The sequence below is a fragment of the Ruditapes philippinarum genome, unplaced genomic scaffold (assembly GCF_026571515.1).
Source record: "Ruditapes philippinarum isolate M1 unplaced genomic scaffold, ASM2657151v2 ctg2260_1_1_1_1, whole genome shotgun sequence".
Lineage (NCBI taxonomy): Eukaryota > Metazoa > Mollusca > Bivalvia > Venerida > Veneridae > Ruditapes > Ruditapes philippinarum.
In genome coordinates, this window is record NW_026862067.1 from 29,022 (window position 1) to 49,094 (window position 20,073).

General features: G+C 32.7%; 1 protein-coding gene across 1 annotated transcript; it reads left to right on the forward strand.

The window, feature by feature from the left end:
* Window positions 1-1,108: 1,108 nt before the first annotated feature.
* LOC132717821 (F-box/LRR-repeat protein fbxl-1-like) lies at window positions 1,109-19,493 on the forward strand. Its single transcript, XM_060701385.1, has 7 exons — window positions 1,109-1,660; window positions 6,476-6,956; window positions 11,628-11,894; window positions 12,095-12,261; window positions 13,769-13,971; window positions 17,721-17,900; window positions 18,693-19,493. The coding sequence occupies exons 1-7, from the start codon at window positions 1,568-1,570 to the stop codon at window positions 18,862-18,864; spliced, it is 1,563 nt and encodes a 520-aa protein (XP_060557368.1). The 5' UTR covers window positions 1,109-1,567; the 3' UTR covers window positions 18,865-19,493.
* The last annotated feature ends 580 nt before the right edge of the window (window positions 19,494-20,073 follow it).

Below are 20,073 nucleotides of genomic sequence, written 5' to 3' on the forward strand. Positions count from 1 at the left end.
AGTATTATAGTACTATAGTTTATGCCGGTTTTATTTTATTGTTTATTTTTATGTCCTGTTTTGTTTTGTAATGAACACTATCTTGTCTCAACTCATTGCTTTCACAATTTCGAGGTATAAGGTAAAATCTACATGTACTACTAAACTTAAAAAAATCAGACAATCCTCTAGTGTATCAAATTATACAGTTGTGAAACCATTTCCATTTCATTGACATGGTGTTAAACAAATACTATGCAGGTATACATACATGTACTGCATCCGAGTAGATTCTTACAGTAGATTGATTAAGGGAAGGCATAACACGGAGTCTATTAGAATAACCAAATTGCATTACCTCCCTTACACTGCGAATTGGTAGATAATTCAATGTACATTGAAATCTATAGCTCATTTTTACACGCATGCCAAATAATCTTAGAAAATGCTCCAAAACATCATTTTCAGTGTAATTCTATGAAAAAGAAACACAGAATATTAAACTGCTCTTCTAAAGACGACAATCGGTTGTGAAACAGTATTTGTCTGTTTGACATTTAATTTAATAGTTTCTAAAGACTGGAAAATGAATAAAACAGCGGATGTCTGTTTGTTCTATAGAAAAATACCTTAGTAACTTGGAATTTGGTGCAGAGCCAAATTGAAATCATTGTTGTTTTGTTTTCCCGAGGTTCGTATTCTACTATTTGTTTTAGTTGATAAAAATAATGTTACTACAAATCAGAAAAATGACGAAAAATCTGAATGCACATTCTTTTATTTACTTCAAACTAACCAAGTAATTTTGTCGTCTGCTTATTGCTCTTATCAATGATGCGAGCGTCTTTAACCGTCAGAGAAAGCTATAAAACCAGCCGATTAATAATATCATAGAAAGGTTAACTGTGAGGAATTTTGGCATCAATATAAGATCCTATTTTAACTATTGGAGCACAAGCTTCACTATTCACAGAGCCAAAAAAGCATGCACACCCGCGTAGTCCGGCTCAAATGGCTGCATTATTTAGCATTTTAATATAAAAGTATTTCAAGGCTGGGAAAACCTGTTATACACGTTAAACAGGTTGAAGGTTAAAGGTACAGAGTGAACAGCAAAGAATATCGGTAGAAAATCGCGTGTGCTATATTTCGAATATAACTGAGTAAATATTGAGCCAAAACTTACAGCGCACTTGATCTTTATTCTAATCAAGGCAGTAAGAAAACCGATTGGGTTTAGTTTGCTCTTTTTACAGAGATAGCTGTGTTTGAAATACTAGTATTTTGTTATTATGTATGATGCTGGAAAAAATATGTGGAGTTTGTTGTGTTTAAGACGGTGATCTATTGTTTGTTTTCGATATAATGGTTGATGCGATTTTATAATAACATGATGATAGACTGTAATAGGAAGATTTAGACTCGAGACATGATCATATTGACTTTGTCTGGAATCTAGCCTTTAAGGAGTATATGTGTTTCTGCAAGCTTAAGTGAATATTTCGCAAAAGTCTGGGAATAAGGAAATATAATCTGTCTGCAGAATAAATCACTTGATAAATCTGATTTCGGGGAATTTCTTGAAAAAATGATGGAATTTCATTCGACGATTTATGATGTGGCACAGGACGCCTCTCAAATTGCATCGGCACACAAATCCCATAGGGATAGGCTCGAACCTGTAAGTACAACGGGTAATGTCTCAGTCTCCATTTATAGTACATACATATTTAAATTTTGTTGTTTTTTTTTAATGTATATAGGAACATTAAAATTTTCTTAACTTGAAATATCATAAATTAAATAATATTTAAGTCTTAAATGAGTGGAACAAATTATATTATGCTGGCCTGTATTTAAATATACAGTAAAAACTGCACTAACGGTCACCTCCTTTTGGCGGTCACCTGACTTGAACAGTCATTTCCGGCCCCAACGAAAATCACTCTATTTTATACTTCTGTTCAACAGTCACCTGCTGTCCGCGGTCAACGGTCACCTAAAATGATTCTATGTATATATGCATCACAGATTCCATCATATAGTTCAAGTTTTAACACATGAAAGTGTGTGTTTTATTGAGAATATTATTTCGCTAACTTACCTGTAAAACAATTAGCCAGGTAGCTAGAGGTCAAATAGGTCGTAATATTTATTATTCATGAAAGAAAACTATACACAATAAAACAATTTCAAGAGAAATCCGCGCCAGAAGAATTCCAGCAAGATATCGACAAAAGTGTTATAGGCTGACCTACTTTACTGTTATAATTAACTGAAAATATTTGCTTTTGAAGATAATTTTAAAATTAAGTTAATAACCTTACGTTACGTTATAAACGTATACAAAGTTTATACTATTTCTATTGTCTGGTTATTCTAAACGGTGTCATATGTTCTTACACACTGACAATAAATTACTGATATTTTTTACTTTGAAAGCGTTGCAAAAGTTGTTTTTTTCATTTTCTAAGATTGTTACAAAAAAAAAAACAATAAATTTTGTGAATAAAATAGTCGCTTTGAAGATGAATGATTATATCTTCAGAAGGTCTGTAACAATTGTAATGGTCTGAGAGTTATATTACCTTGTCACGATCGATGTCTTACTTAAAAAAGAGTTGACTGTACGCGGTTTGCTGTGGGTTCATTTATCAACTTAACTGTACGCGGTTTGCTGTGGGTTCATTTATCAACTTAACTGTACGCAGTTTGCGTGCAAATGAGTTGACTGTAAGCGGTCTGCTGTTGGTACACAAAGGAGTTGACTATGCGGTCTGCTGTGAGTTCAAGTAATGTGTTGTCTGTACGCAGTCCGTAGCCTGGGTTCCAATCTGTCGATTTTATATGCTTCTGTTCAGCAAATTGACATTATTAAAACACTTACGTGTATGAAATAGCGCGTATGTTATGAAAAAGTAAAAATATCAATGCCTGAATCCCAAGCAGCGGTCTGCTGTAGGTACAACAAACGTGTTGACTGTATGCCTTCTTGAATAGTTGCAAATGATTCTGAAATGCTAAACAATGTCATGCATTAATATTAGAATACATGTATATGTAACGTTTTATGTAATCTTACCTCTATATCGTTTTTTATATGTTTTAGTTTTAGTTTTTGTATTATAATTAAGTATAGTATACTCGTATACTCAATTTTGCAACAACTCTGTTGTGCTCAGGGAACATTATTTTCCAGTATTTGATTACTAGAAGGTTTCTCCTGAGAAATTATCTGACAGAAACCGTCTGTTACATTTCTAGAACGAATGCAGGATTTTCTATTGATTAACAATTAAGTTTCTAAATACAGGAAAAAAGGGAATGAACGATAGTAGATACAGCACGAGACAGATTTTGTATCATGAAGAAATGGCAACGTTTTCCTTACAGTTAAACAAAGACCACGTACTTAAAACACATTTATATTGATAATTGCATGGCGTTATTATTCAATACGCTGTGAATTTACCTTTTTACACGGGTACATTATAAACGTATGATCGTTAGTAATATTATCGTGTACAAATACTGATCCTATTTAATAAGCTGGCATTTAAAAGCATTTAACAACAGAATATTAGGTCTTACCGGGAAACATGTGTTGTTTAGCTTTATTTTCACAGATGCTCCATTACCTGTAGAGCATTATTGAGCTCATTATAACTACCTTAGACAACTAGGTGCACCCAGTAATACTGATAAGCATTTCTGGCTTTTACCAAAATTTCTGACTTATACACATTTTGTTTGTTCTATATAAGATACGTTACAAGGTTATATATATATTTATACTTGATAACATTGTGCGATACCAGGTACATATATGTAGCACTAAGAGTTGCGTCATAGCAAGATCTTACCAATGCTTCTCAATTATAAAGAAAAAAAATGTATTTGGTATTTTTCCGGATCCTAGGAATAAACTTCAAACATGTTCTGATCTTGTGTCGAATAAAGTGAATACAGCAATTATTTCACACTGCTCATTTGTTTTAAATGTAAAACATTAATTTTACTTATATCCACTTAAGTCAGTTTCAGATGAATGTCATAATTAAAACAGTTAAGTTTTTGTGTAAATATGTCTCTCTTCTTAACTGCCAATGTACTATATAATGAGTTTAAAGCAAATATATTTGCCAAAACTGCAATTTAAGATAGATAATAATCATCAGAAGTTATTCTAAGAAGAAACTGCAAAGTTTTATTATAATCAACTTAAAAGATATATTGGATTCATCAATATAGTGCTATATGATTCACTCAAAAGATGTACTGGAAAGTATGGACAATTTCCCCTTCAAATTCTTTATTTTTATGATAGTATTTTAATATATAAGTTCATTAATTGGCCAAACTTTTTTTTCACATACTATTATATTCATACAGTGTTGCCCTCACTATATCACGTGACTGAGTTATCATTATAGCAATGTATTTTTTTCTATTATGCAAAATGGGATTTATATTGATCAAAATTATGAAATCTTAACTGCGACAATTACATATGTATATAGCCAAACAATATGTGTAATGTAGAGGTGGATTTCAGACCATATATGGCATCTTTTAGATACGAACTCAAAGTAGAATCGACTCAAAATCCTCCAAAAATATTCTCACAAAAACTTTAACGGTTTAATCCCCTATCTATATGTACATACAATATACATGTATATACAAGCTGTTGAATACAGTATACTTTGCTCAAGATGTAGATTAATGAGCAAATGTGAATACTCCATTATGTAATAGTGATTTTAACTTATATTATGATATTAACATATACAAAGTCTCCTATAACTCTGTAGAGAGTGACAATGTGCATTTCTAATGTGATTGAATATGTTTTTTTATTTATGATATATTGTATATATTGTATTACATAGATGCGACTATAATAAAGAATAAAATAAAAGCATGTCCGATACTTTTTCGTAAATGCAGTGGCTTTAAATATTAATTTTCAGTATGTTTCAGATCTGGCATAAATATCTGCCGCATTAAAAGCTTTTGTATAATTTTGTAATTATATTCAAGCCCATCTTTGTTACTTACACTCTAGAATATACATCTATTGAATTTCTGAACATATTAATTTTTAACTCAATGATAGGTGTAAGTTAAAGTTTAGGTTGATGTTGCATTTTCCCCTTCTCAATCTGTAAAACGTTTAAAACATTAGTTGCTTTGGGAATCACGGATTATCCTCAATGCATTATCTATAAATCATTTCCATAGCAACGGGTTTTATGTTTTCCGCTATTGAAGTAAAATGTGATTCTAAGAAACGTGTGTTTGCTTTCAATATTATTGAACATGATTGTTACTCTATGGTAAAATATATTTCTATAGGTTCTTTCAACACCATTATACTATCTTTGATGATAAAGATTCTGCATTGTTGTATGAAAGAGCTTAAACATCTTTAAGTGTGCGTTCATATGAAACAGATTGTTTTTGTTCTTACAAAGACGACTGTTTAATATAATTATAGAAATGCTTTTCTTCATATTTTTTACCATATGAAACATACAATATACCGTATCGTTAAAAGACAGTTTGAAAGGCTTTAAAGATTTCTATTGGCAACATATATATTCCGCCTTAAAATTACATCCTTGTATGCACGAATGAATACTTTAAGTACTTCGTAACACGAATTTTCATGCCATTAATCGGTCAGACCAATTACATACGTTCAAGTCATTGATTTACTTATGATACCATAGACAATTTTTTATTTCTTATATTCAGTTATAAAACATAATTACGTGTTTGTATAACAATTATGTAAATGAAAATTTAATAGTCTTTTTTACATGCATCATTGAAAAAAACCACCAAAACATTTGAAAAAGGTAACTATCTAATCACCAAACGTACCATAACTTATTTGATATTTTATATCACCATCGGAGATACCTATATCATGTATAATTCATATCTAAAATTAGTTTCTATGTTAATAATTGTCTTCAAATTTAGCTGTTATCGCCACCAGAATTATCATGTTTTTATCCAACGATATTTAATGTATACACAAATAGAAAAAGCTCAAAGCATTACATTAAGAATTAGTCCTCTGCTAGAACAAGTCGTCTGCTAGAACTAGTCCTCTGCTAGAACTAGTCGTCTGCTAGAACTAGTCGTCTGCTAGAACTAGTCCTCTGGTAGAACTAGTCGTCTGCTAGAACTAGTCCTCTGCTAGAACTAGTCGTCTGCTAGAACTAGTCGTCTGCTAGAACTAGTCGTCTGCTAGCCACACGGTGATTATTAAGCCAGACATTCTGACTATTTTAGGTAGATCAGAAAATAATGACATGCCACGAAAGCGTCATATCATTTAGATCAAAGCCTCCGCGGATCATGCTTTCACATGTGAACGATAAAAGACATTAAATTTAATTCTAATATATAATGATATATCAAAATAGAGCGTTGTATATTGTGCTAATTTATTTTAAGCACACTGTAACTTTTATATTTTCAGACTTGTACCATAGACAACGTACCGGACAAATGTCTGTTGCACATCTTTTCGTTCCTCCATCAGAGAGAGCTGGGAATACTAGCGCGTGTTTGCAAAAAGTGGCGCCTCCTTGCGTACAACCATCAGCTATGGAAGGTTGTATCACTCCGACCCGAATACAATGGACTCTACGTGAACAGTTTTGAGAATTTAATGGCGCTAATTAACGTCCGTTTCGGTCCAACTTTGAGATACATCGAGCTACCATGTGAACTTGTTACTCCACCTATCTTACACGAACTGTCAAACAAGTGCCCCTCTCTGAAATATATGACAATAGATTTCTCAAATGCTATGCAACTTCATGACTTTAATGATCTAAATTCTTTCCCATGCAATCTCCGTAGTCTGTGTATATGTCTGTCCGAGGTTATCTTCTTAGAGGGCTTTATGAGGCGGATCTATAGCTGCCTGTCTTCTCTACAAGTCCTTCATTTAATCGGTAAGTAGACAATAATATCATATATCTTTACCAAAGTCAGAAATTATTTTTCTAGTAATTTTGTACTTTCGTCTGCTTAAGATCATTACTTCAATAGACTGTCTTTAAAATTAAATAATTTCCGTAAATCGATAGACATGCTTGTAACCTATAAAAAGTATATGCAAATTATTATAAAATAGAATTTACTTATTACATGTACTTTGATTTGTTAACTGTTTTAAATCAGAGAATTAACGATATTGTTATATCATCATGAAATGGCATATGACCATGGTTGATGCATCAAATTAAAGCAAATGTTGAAACGGAAGGTTAACATTATTCCTATGTAATAAATACATTTTGAAGTTTAGCACAAAAAGACAACTTTTTGATAAACCGTTTCAACATTAAACAGCCACACATTCTTTGTTGCACCGTATACAGCATACGGCGTATATAGCTTAAGGTAGCTCGCTACTTTCCGACCGAAATTTGACAACATCTCAGATCTTGATGATTTTTTGTATGCAAACATATAGATATGTGAGCTTTACTTCTGCAGTATTATTTTATAAATAAACAGCGTTACTATGACGTCAAAGCGCCCTCTATCGGTGGCGGCGAAATTGCGTCTTTTTCTCAGTAAACCAATCTGTTCTTATCAATTTTCATCCGATTTCCTTCGTTTTAATTTTATAGTGTTCAGTAAATGTATGTCTTTGTAATGATATCTTTCTTTAACATTTGCTTAATAGTCTGCGATTCTACGTCATTTTTCTCTACATTCTGACGTCCATATCTGATGCAAATACCGCGCGATATCGCAATAAAGATTGTGTAATAAAAAAAATTCAACACGGTGAACTTTGCTATAATTTTTCGAGCGTGTAGCGAGAAAGTGAAGGAAAATATTTATGCAATAAAAATATAGGGTCAACGCGTAAGATATTTTGCTATTACTGTTTTAAAATAAAATAAAGGGAATGTAACGTAATGGTTTTGGTGGCGTTAATAGACGTTGGAGTTCAAAGAATAATACCAAATAACAATTTTCTTACGTCAAACATTACGATTGTAAGTATAAACAACACAGGAACTTGATGAAATGTATATTTTGTAAATTGTTGATTATTTTCTCATTGAAAGCATGCGCTAGATCAGCAAATTTACAATGTTTAATCGTAAATACGTTTCTAATTTGCAGGACGCAGTCTCAAACATCTTTTAATTTTTATTTTATATTTTGATGTTTGTAATGAAAGAGTGAAAAGTGTTATATTATTATATGAATTAACTAGTTTCAGCGCAAAAAAATAAGATTCACATATTGCTGTATGAATGAAGTAAGAATATTAGGTCGCTTAGCTTATACCCGTTAGAATATTTATTTTAAGTTACAATCGTAAAAATACAATTAAAATAGATATGCATACAAATGTGCAATAAGTGATAAATTAAATTCAGAAATAATATTCAAATCTGTTAAGAATATTTAAAAACAAACTGTACAAGAAACAAAAACATTTATTTTTGCTTACCATTTTTAAGTATGTGCAATACATAGATTATATAATTATAATCTAATTAAAATGTCATAATTAGAAAATGACAAACTTTAAAACTTTTTGGAACTCGGATTTACGTATACCTACTTACCGCTTTTTCATTACAGTATAACAAAGCGACCTTCAAAATATTATTTATTTCTATAGGGCTCCACTACATTTTACCTCTGTAGAGCAACCACTCTAGGCAACAAAGGGCATTTCTCTGTAGATGTTATCCTGTTTATTTTAATTATTAAAATTGTTTACTGAGTATGAAATGTTTCAAGGTCCACCTCGGACTCCTGTCATTTATTTCCGTAGAGAACTTGATACTGTGAGAAACACTTGATAACTTTTGTTAAATTCCCTCAGCTATAATTGAAATACTGTTGAAATCGGCGCTAAACCCAATATTAAAAAATAAGAAGATATAAAACATAAAATGCATAGTTCATTATTTTCATAGGCTCTACATAGCACTGTATTATGTGCAGACAAAATGAGCTTCTCAGAAAACCATATTCACACAAATTGAGGATCCTACATGATCGTCTTCAATACAAGGGAATATGTATTAATTCTTATATGCAAAATTATCCGCTTATGAACATACAAAATAAATCAACGGATCTTTCGCCTCGAATCGAGAAATGATCACGGCTTCAGGTCGCCGCGAGTCAGCGAGTTTTAAATAAATAAGAATATCTGTAATTATGTGAAATGCGTGAGAAATTCAAGTCGTAGCATGAGAACGTGATTCCTCCTTTAAATCTGAGTCTCGCGCTTAGTGCAGGGATATTATTTACTAGTATTTAGCTGCGAGAGAAAATAGAAAAACTGATGGCTGTTAATAAATGAGCCGTGTCACGGCAAAACCAACATACTGTTCGCTTTTAAACATTTTAATAAGTAGAGGAACTGATAGCGAACAGAATGGATCCTGATCAGCCTGCGCGGATGCGCAGGCTGGTCTGGATCAATGCTGGTCGCAAACGCACTATGTTGGTTTTGTCGTGACGCGGCTCAAAAATTTATACAAGTAGAAAAGTTTTAAAATAAATGTCTGCTAGATTTTTATTATTAAGACTACCAGTGAATCATGACTTACGTACAAATCGTTACTTCGAGTTGATCATACATTTTTAAAACGTAAATTTGATTCATTTCCTACTAACTGATATATACAATTCGAAAATGTTACATACGTATGATAATATGGAAGTTTATGTAGTACCGAGATACACATAACATGATGACACTGCGACTGCACCAGCCTTTTCATTCTTTTTTTCTGACATTCTTTGCAAAATTTATGTTTGTATTATTTCAGCTAAGGTGACCTTTTAATTATATCTTTCAATATTCTGAATTCTTTTAGTCCTCGAGGTATTTATAACCATTCGTTTCAGTTTTTTAGAGTTTGATACCAACTTGTGCAGACAGTCATACCCTGATTTGTTGTACATGTATATGATTGAAGTTGTTCATCGAAATGCGGGCACCTGACAGGACTTTTAAAAGAACATTTTACGGAATATGTCTAAATACTATTGTTGTTGATGGTTTTCACACATTTTAATTCCAGTCAGTATACTATTCATCGGAAAAGTCGTGACAATTTCCTTGAGAAAAATATTTGACGTCACCAAAATCATTACGTTTTACTCATCCTTTATCTTATATTAAAATAGTAATAGCAAAATATCTTACGCGTTGACCCTATATTTTTATTGCATAAATATTTTCTTTCATGACTTCACTACATGTTAAAAAAATTATAGCAAAATTCACCGTGTTGATTTTTTGTTATTTTACAATCTTTATTGCGATATCGCGCGATATTTGTATCATAAATGGACGTCAGAATGTAGAGAAAAATGACGTAGAATCGCAGAGTATTAAGCAAATGTTAAAGAAAGACATTATTTCAAAGACATACATTTACTGAACATTATAAAATTAAAACGAAGGAAATCGGATGAAAATTAATAAGAACAGACCGGTTTATTGATAAAAAAGACGCAATTTCGCCGCCACCGATAGAGGGCGCTTTGACGTCATAGTAACGCTGTTTATATGTAAAATAATGCTGCAGAAGTAAAGCTTACATATCTATATTTATGTATACCAAAAATCATCAAGATCTGAGATGTTGTCAAATTTCGGTCGGAAAGTAGCGAGCTACCTTAAGCACAAGTGGTATACGTCAACTGTAACACCGTATACATTTGTACACCTTACACCGTATACAGTTTACCGTCAAGATGCTGCATATTGCCGTTTGTTAGATGATCAAGACGGCTTCAACTACGACCAAGATTACGCCAAATACTATGACCGCAACTACTACGACTAAGAATTTTACGACTCCCGGTGCGGCTACGATACGGCTGTAAAACGATTACGACCACGACTACAACGACTACGACTTAAACTATTAAAACTACCGACTACCACCACTAAGACCACGTCTTCTACTACTACGAGTACAGATACGACAACGACTAAGACCTCTAATACCACGACAGCTACGACTACGGTAACTATGGTGGCTAGACTTCGACAATTACGGTGACATGTACATCAATAACGACGGTTACGATTAAGCAACAGACGACAACTCTGCCGTTGACTTCTACGACTTAAGCAACAGACGACGGCGACGGGCAGCACCACAAAACATAAATTGGTCATTTTCTGGTCTCCCTACTGTTTATGAAGACTGCAGGCAAAAGAGTTCGAACATACTTTCTTGTTATGGTCAAACTGAACTTGACCTTTGATCTACTGAAAGTCAGTAGAGGTCATTTTATGGCGATGATCAATATCCCAAGCAAATTTGAAAACTAAAGGAAAGAGATATGATAATTTCTTAAGCGCTATATGGTGCAACAATGTAGTTACAAGGGTGTTGCAAACTATCATTTTCGGTCTATGATGTTGATTCCGAACAATCAACAATAACGTGAAACAGTTTTTTTTTACTATTTACAGTCATTTTAATCAGTGAGTTGATGCTAGAATAGTAGCCACTAAAGTTGAAACTTTTGTTCCCGCTCTTTTTGTAAAAATGAAATAGATGAAATACAGTCAATATGTTTCTTTGAGCTTAATATATTGTCCGTGTTTCTACATTTAGGGACATTTGAGATGACAAGTGAAGGAGATGAAGACGTGTACGAGGTTGTCAATATCGGCAAGATCAAGGCTCACACTCCTAACCTCCGTATTGTCAACATGTACGGTATCACATTTATAGATGATTCTCACATCGAGTTACTGACTTCAAACTGTATACATTTAGATTGTCTAGCCTTAAACTACTGTCTCCGTGTGAAGGGGTCGTCATTTAAAACTCTCATACAACGATGTAAGAAGCTGAAAACTTTACTGCTGACACATACAGGTATTGTCAAACTGTTTATTTCTGGATTTTTAGTTTTAACTAGTATTAAGTACATGTATTACATTTCTTAACTTTTCCGTATAGATTTCCTTTAGAACTAAGATTAAATTTTGTTTTCTGTAAAAAACTCTTATATTGTAAATTGCATAATAAATGATAAGTAAAAATTAATAATTTTGTATTATGTGTGTTAAAATTAGGTTTAGAGAATGAATACATGGTGAACGTGCCCTGGGAAACAGCCCAAGTTCACGAGCTTGATCTGACGTCAACAGAACTGTCGTCTGAATGTCTCGAGAACGTGTTAAACCGTATCCCGTTCTTCACGTTCCTTGGTCTGGGACATTGTGAATTCTTTACCGACAAGGTTAGTTTATACATCATAGTCACCATTTACAAAGTGGCAAACTCTTTTTATTTATATTGTTTGGTTAGAAAATACTATGATTATGAATCTTATCCTCAGTACTGCCGTCTGGAACACAAATGTATTCTGGGCATATTCTGACGTATTATTGATATGATAATGAAAATCACGATTGTTCGTGATTGTTCTATGACAATTGAGGTTGACAATGCGCCGTATATACGTGCTAAAAAAAATCACGATTTTTCTATGACAATGGTGGTTACAAATGCTCCGTATTATTAATATAATACATATAATGAAAATCACGACTTTTCTATGACAATCGAGGTTACAAATGCGCCGTATATACGTGCTATAAAATCACGATTTTTCTATGACAATCGAGGTTGCAAATGTGCCTTTTTATTAATATGATAATGAAAATCACAATTTTTCTATGACAATCGAGGTTATAAATGCGCCTTATAATAGATATAAAGCGTGTATTAAAAATCATGATTTTTCAATGACAATCAAGGTTGCAAATGCGTCGCATTATTAATACAGTATAGTAATGAAAGCCGTTGTTTCCTTGAGCAAGAAAATTTATATTCATTGCTTAGTACTGGTTGGTTCCAGGAACGGATTCGAGAGTTTTTCAATAAGCTTATAGCTTCCAACACAATCGAACTAAAATAAATTTGTATTAACTAAAATAACGATTGTTCTATGACAATCGAGGTTACAAATGCGCCGTATGATTAATGTACAATGTAATACGTGTAATAAAAATCACGATTTTTCTATGACAATCGAGGTTGCAAATGCGCCGTATTATAAATAAAATACCGGTGATAAAAATAACGATTTTCAAATGATAATCTACGTAACAAATGTGACAGAATTATGAATGAATGATATTAGTTATACTGAAGGTTTTGTTAATAAATCTTTAAAAAACATAGTTATTTAGTAGATCTTGTATGTAATACTTTAAAATTAAGATTCGTTGTTCTTCCTTGTAGATAGATTGTAACAATTTGGCATGACTTGCATTTCTCATTTATCGATGCCAGATACCTTTTTGTTTTGCTTGTTCGTACATGTTTGACATGATTTACTGAAATGCTTATTAATTATGTAGTATTCTGAGTTTGTAATTACCACTGGTTAATTAGCTCGTCGTAATAAGCTGCGTCCATGTGGAAACTCTTGTCAATAAGTAGCAAATTTTGGCAAGAATCATGGGATCATGTGGTTTTGATTTTCTATAACCATCCTTGAAAATCATCAAGAATTTTTTCTATATTTTATGATAGATGTAGAATAGTTTAAGAGAAAGTGGGCTTTATGAAGACATGATTTAGTTAAGGACCAAATATTTCTAAATATCTTAAACACGTTTCCATATATTTTACAAAATACACGGTGATTTCTGTAACTGATTGCAATAATTTTGAAATGTTGACAATATTAACGCAGCACAATACACTTATTATATCATAGTTGTATAATTTGTATTAAGATCCTAGAAGGAATGGTTCAGAGGGGAAAGTTCAAGCAGCTACGTGCCATAGACATAAGTTCGACACCCGGACTGTCCGAGAACACAATCTACCAGTTCCTGCAGCTACACGGCAGACGACTTCTCGGTCTCGTGCTCTCAGGAAAACCTATTCTCACAGAAAATTTCTGGTTGAATGTGATCGGGTTCTTACCAAATATTAGGTACTCATTCTAATTTATCATTGAGTCTTTCATTTTGTTTTGTCAGTAAATTATGCAGTTTTACATAATAATAATAATGATGATGATGATGATGATGATGATGATGATGATGATGATGATGATGATGATGATAATAATAATAATAATAATAATAATAATAATAATGAATATTGAACGTCATGAACTTTATAATCGAAAAAATACTAACATCTCGCGCTTAAATTCAGCCACTTTAACCTTTAACTCAACTGTATTTATTTAATGGATATGCCCTGCTTTGAATTTGGAACAGTCCATGCAAAGTTTCAGGGATTTCAATATCAAAATACAAATATTTAGCAACCAACAGTAAAAAGCCTGATCAGACTTCACGGATGTCATGTTAGCCTGTCTCTATACTTGTGACAAAGCCTCATCTCTTCCGGCCAAGCAAGGGCTTAAACTGGAACGATTCTGAATCAATGCCATACAGGAAATATACGAGGCTTATAATGGAACGATTCTCAGTCAACGCCATACACAAGGCTGAAAATAGAACGATTCTTTATGAACGCCATACAGGAAATATTCAAGGCTTAAAATATAACGATTCTTTATGAACGCCATACAGGAAATATACAAGGCTTAAAATGGAACGATTCTCAATCAACGCCATACACGAAATACACAAGGCTCAAAATAGAATGATTCTTTATAACCGGCCTTACACGAAATACACAAGGCTTAAAATAGAATCTTTATGAACGCCATACAGGAAATATACAAGGCTTAAAATGGAACGATTCTCAATCAACGCCATACAGGAAATATACGAGGCTTAAAATAGAACGATTCTTTATGAACGCCATACAGGAAATATACAAGGCTTAAAATGAAACGATTCTCAATCAACGCCATACAGGAAATAGACAAGGCTTAAAATGGAACGATTTTCAATCAACGCCATACAGGAAATACACAAGGCTTATAATAGAACGATTCTTTATGAACGCCATACAGGAAATATACAAGCCTTACAATGGAACGATTCTCAATCAACGCCATACACGAAATACACAAGGCTTAAAATAGAACGATTCTTAATGAACGCCATACAGGAAATATACAAGGCTTAAAATGGAACGATTCTCAATGAACGCCATACACGAAATACACAAGGCTTAAAATGAAACGATTCTCAATGAACGCCATACAGGAAATATACAAGGCTTAAAATGGAACGATTCTCAATCAACGCCATACACGAAATACACAAGGCTTAGAATAGAACGATTCTTTATGAACGCCATACAGGAATAATACAAGGCTTAAAATGGAACGATTCTCAATCAACGCCATACACGAAATACACAAGGCTTAAAATAGAACGATTCTTATGAACGCCATACAGGAAATATACAAGGCTTAAAATGGAACGATTCTCAATGAACGCCATACAGGAAATACACAAGGCTTAAAATAGAACGATTCTTTATGAACGCCATACAGGAAATATACAAGGCTTAAGATGGAACGATTCTCAATGAACGCCATACAGGAAATAGACAAGGCTTAAAATGGAACGATTTTCAATCAACGCCATACAGGAATTATACGAGGCTTAAAATAGAACGATTCTTAATGAACACCATACAGAAATATACAATGCTTACAATGGAAAGTTTCTTAATAAAAACGATTCTTGATGAACGCTTTACAGGAAATATACAAGGCTTAAAATGGAACGATTCTTAATGAACACCATGCAGAAATATACAATGCTTACAATGGAACGTTTTTTAATAAAAACGATTCTTGATGAACGCTATACAGGAAATATACAAGGGTTAAAATGGAACGATTCTTAATGAACGCCATACCGGAAATACACAAGGCTTTAAATTGAACTATTCTTAATGAACGCCATACAGGAAATATAAAAGGCTTTAAATGGAACGATTCTTAATGAACACCATACAGGAAATATACAAGACTTCGAATGGAACGATTCTTTTTGAACGCCATACCGGAAATATACAAGGCTTTAAATGGAACGATTCTTAATGAACGCCATACAGGAAATACACAAGGCTTAAAATAGAACGATTCTCAATCAACGCCATACACGAAATACACAAGGCTTAAAATGAAACGATTCTCAATCAACGCCATTCAGGAAATATACAAGGCTTAAAATGGAACGATTCTTAATCAACGCCATACAGGAAATATACAAGGCTTAAAATAGAACGATTCTTAATCAACGCCATACAGGAAATATACAAGGCTTAAAATGGAACGATTCTTAATCAACGTCATACAGGAAATGTACAACGCTTAAAATGGAATGATTCTTAATCATTGCCATACAGGAAATATACAAGGCTTAAAATAGAACGATTTTTAATCAACGCCATACAGGAAATATACTTACAGACATATAGGCTAGAACTTGTCGACCAAATCTGAATTATTGATAAGGTGCTTTCAAAGTTGTCGGAAATATTTTATTCCCGCCAGCTGCGGATATCTTCTCCCAGAACATGTAATTCAGTCCGACGTAAAATCAATACGGGTCTTTTAATGTAAAGGATGTAAAAACTATCACAAGTTAACTACATCAGACATTGTGAGATATGTCGAGACTGCTATATTTTTATTTTTATATCTCCCAGTTTAGCTTCCATACATGAACATCTTTAAGAGGAATATTTTTCGTATAAAAAGTAGGCCTATATATAGATCAAACATTTTCTCGCTAATGTTATTCAATAATCGACATGATTATTTCAGTGTCTTTCGTTTATCGTGTAAGCTAACAACAATGACAAATTCATTTAATCGTATTTTCGACTTAATTTGACATTTTATTCAGCCAGGCTGGTGAGAAAATTAAGTTATGGCAACTTGTCAATCACAATAAAGCAATTTGGATCTTTTGAACACTTTCAATCGGTAATCAGTGTATTAGAGACGTTGATTCTCTGTAGTTAAGTATTAATACTTTTATTTCAGCCTAACATTGTCTGGTTGCACATAAGAGAGCACAATTTTGACTACTCTTCTCGAACATACATTGAAAATTAAGTTATTGACAATTTCAACTAAGAAATATAAACAATATTTTATTTATCAAAGTATTTATAAGAAAAATATTTTGATATTTTGCGTAGATAATTTTGCAAATTTACATATTCAATAACAACACTACAATTTACGTTGTGAAATTTTTTTTCTTATATAGAATTCACAGCAATCACATATTCAAAAAAGATGACAGACTCAAGTAATATGACTCATACATCATATACACTGGTTTATTACGTGTGTTAAAACCTGGTACTCCCTTGTAGAACGAGTTTTTTTTAGAAGTAATTGAAATTGATATGATTTCGTAAGCGGTAAAAAGAATATAAACCGCTAAAATGTAATGCATCTAATTTGAAAACTAAGCATGTCTTAGTTTTATTTTCAACTTACAACGAACATTACTTTTGCACAAATCTAAATAATTCTCGTTTTTCATTTCTTTAAGTATGCAATATATGTCAACAAACAATGAATGTAATTAATATTTTGCATTAAAAACAAAAACAACAACAACAACAACAACAACAACAACAACCACATACACAAAACAAAACAAAATTAACAAACAAAAAACAAAGAAATCACATTATTACATTGAATTGTTTAAAAAAAATATAAGGAGTATAAAACACAAATATTTCTGACGTATATATACACGTGTTGATATATTAATATTACAGGATCTGCGTGCTGGGTACGGCTAATGGATGGTTTCTCAAGCTCACCACGAAGGTTCACATAGATCAAGTTATCGAGGGATTCGCCCAGAACTGTGCATACCTGAGCCGACTAGAGATACAATGGGATCCTGATACTATTAGGTTCAGTGATAAGAGCAACAAGTTCGTCGATCATATCAGGTAAAAATAAACCTTAATATGAAACAAGCACAGTGGAGTTAGCTCCCTTCGTTATAAATATTTTGATTAATTTCAGTTTTGTTTAAACCAAGGAATATACATGTATAATTATATAACACGCAAATGGTTATAATATAAAATTTTGAACAGCCAATAACAGTCATAAACAGAATGACAAATGAGGCTAAGTAGTATTATCATGGTTACATATTATATAAACACCAATCAGAGATCTATACAAACATACCATTAAAATACTTAAATACCGAAAGATTTTAGAAAAGCAATGGCGAATGAGAAATTGTTTTGCTAACGCATTATTTCAAAATTTACATACCTGTTCAACTAGTATCTTAATTTTGAAATACTATGCTAACAAAATAATGATAACTTAAGTAATGAGACTATCATAAATCTATCATAAATATTCATTAAAGGGACTCCACTGAAGTCCACACGACGTTCCATTTGATGTAAGTCTAGACCAATAACCCGTGTGCACAATTTTAGATAACTCGTGCACTCCGTATTTCAAGAATAATTAATTAACCCAAAATTGAAAAGAATGAAAAGAATATCACAAAAATACGAAGGATTTACAATTCATTTCTTAGAATATTTCTTAATTATCTGCCGTATATCTTTCTGTTTGAAGTTTCCCAGCTGATCTTTATAAGAAATTCAAATTCTATGTTATAAAGATTAGACCTCAGCGAAGTTCCTTTAATGTCTGGTTATATACTCGTCATGTTTGAAATCCTGACTTATTTTAATATTTTTTTGTACATGCAGATTGCGATGTCCACATTTAAAGTCGTTCACACTGAGTGACGGTGAGTATTATGAGATGGTAAAGTCTAATTTCGAGCGTGCAGACAGAATGAAAGTTGTGAGGACAACAACAAACTACTCTACCAGTATAAACAGTCTAGTCAGCTGCTTTAATGACCTTCTCTTCAACTAGATCATCTATATACACAACACTTATCTAGCTTCACTTTCAAACCCGTTGCTTGGTGACGATGATGACAAATATCTTAAGTAACGTTGATCAAGGGAGACAACTCTGACTATGAAGATTGAAAAATTACCAATTGACCCCATAGACTATCTTGAGTAATAGTCTGAACGAAAGCCATTCCGAATACCATCATTATTTGTGCCAAAAACACATAAGTTATGTCAACCTATATTATCAATTGGTGTTTCGATGTCAAGATGTATGTTACACGTTATAAAAACGGAAGAATATTGACATTTCTTGTATAAATTTACAAAGTTTTTGATGCAGGTACATGTAATGATTGCACAATATTAGCGTCGTACATGTAACAGAGACACACAGTATCTTGTTATTGTAGTCACATGACTTTAAATAGGATCATTTACAGGATTGTCATTATAGCTGGCTTTAACCAAAACCTATCACTAAAATAGCTCTTACCATGTGTACCCCGGTTTTGTTATTTTTAAAATTAAAGAAAAATATATGTGCGGACAATATGTGCAATAAAATGAATGTTTTTAAGTCATAGAGCCATCTCGGATTGTTATAAATTTATCAAATTATAGTAAAATATCCTTTTATACAAAACGAGTTGCTTATTATTATAAATTAGATTATATAATCGCATAGCAAACATTGTAATAAGCGGTATTCTAGGGAAACAACTTTTAAGATGATCTCTCATCACATTCAGAGAGCTTAAAGATCATGTTGATTTTATTTCACAAATTATGGTTGCTTATTTATGCCATGTCATATTTTCGCTCCGTGGTCACTTTTTTCGTAATTTCGTATTTTCGTCTGACGCTACGCATAGCGAAAATAACGCTCCCTTGGAAGAACCGTTAGTTCATGAGTGAACGATAGTGAAACATTAGACCGATGCGCAGGAGAGTAAGCCAAAACTTTGTAGCATTTTCGTGTAATCGTCTGGCGCCCAACGGATCGAAATTACGACAAAGTGGTAACATTATTTCTTTGGCGCCCCGCGGAGCAAAATTACGATATGGCACAAATCAGCTACCATAGAAAGTGAAATGTTTTAACTTAATCGATCTCGCATATAGCGGTAACTTAAGCCTCTATTACATCAGCCGCACGAAGTTTGGTTCGTACGATTTGTTGAGAAATTTGTGCATAGAAACGTCGCAGGCTATTTCGCAATCT

Excerpts from the sequence above, each read along its gene's own strand:
- LOC132717821 (XM_060701385.1), top strand. The coding sequence starts at position 1,568 with ATGATGGAATTTCATTCGACGATTTATGATGTGGCACAGGACGCCTCT. Across the intron at positions 1,661-6,475 it reads ATAGGGATAGGCTCGAACCT|ACTTGTACCATAGACAACGT; the intron begins GTAAGTACAACG and ends TTATATTTTCAG. Across the intron at positions 17,901-18,692 it reads AAGTTCGTCGATCATATCAG|ATTGCGATGTCCACATTTAA; the intron begins GTAAAAATAAAC and ends TTGTACATGCAG.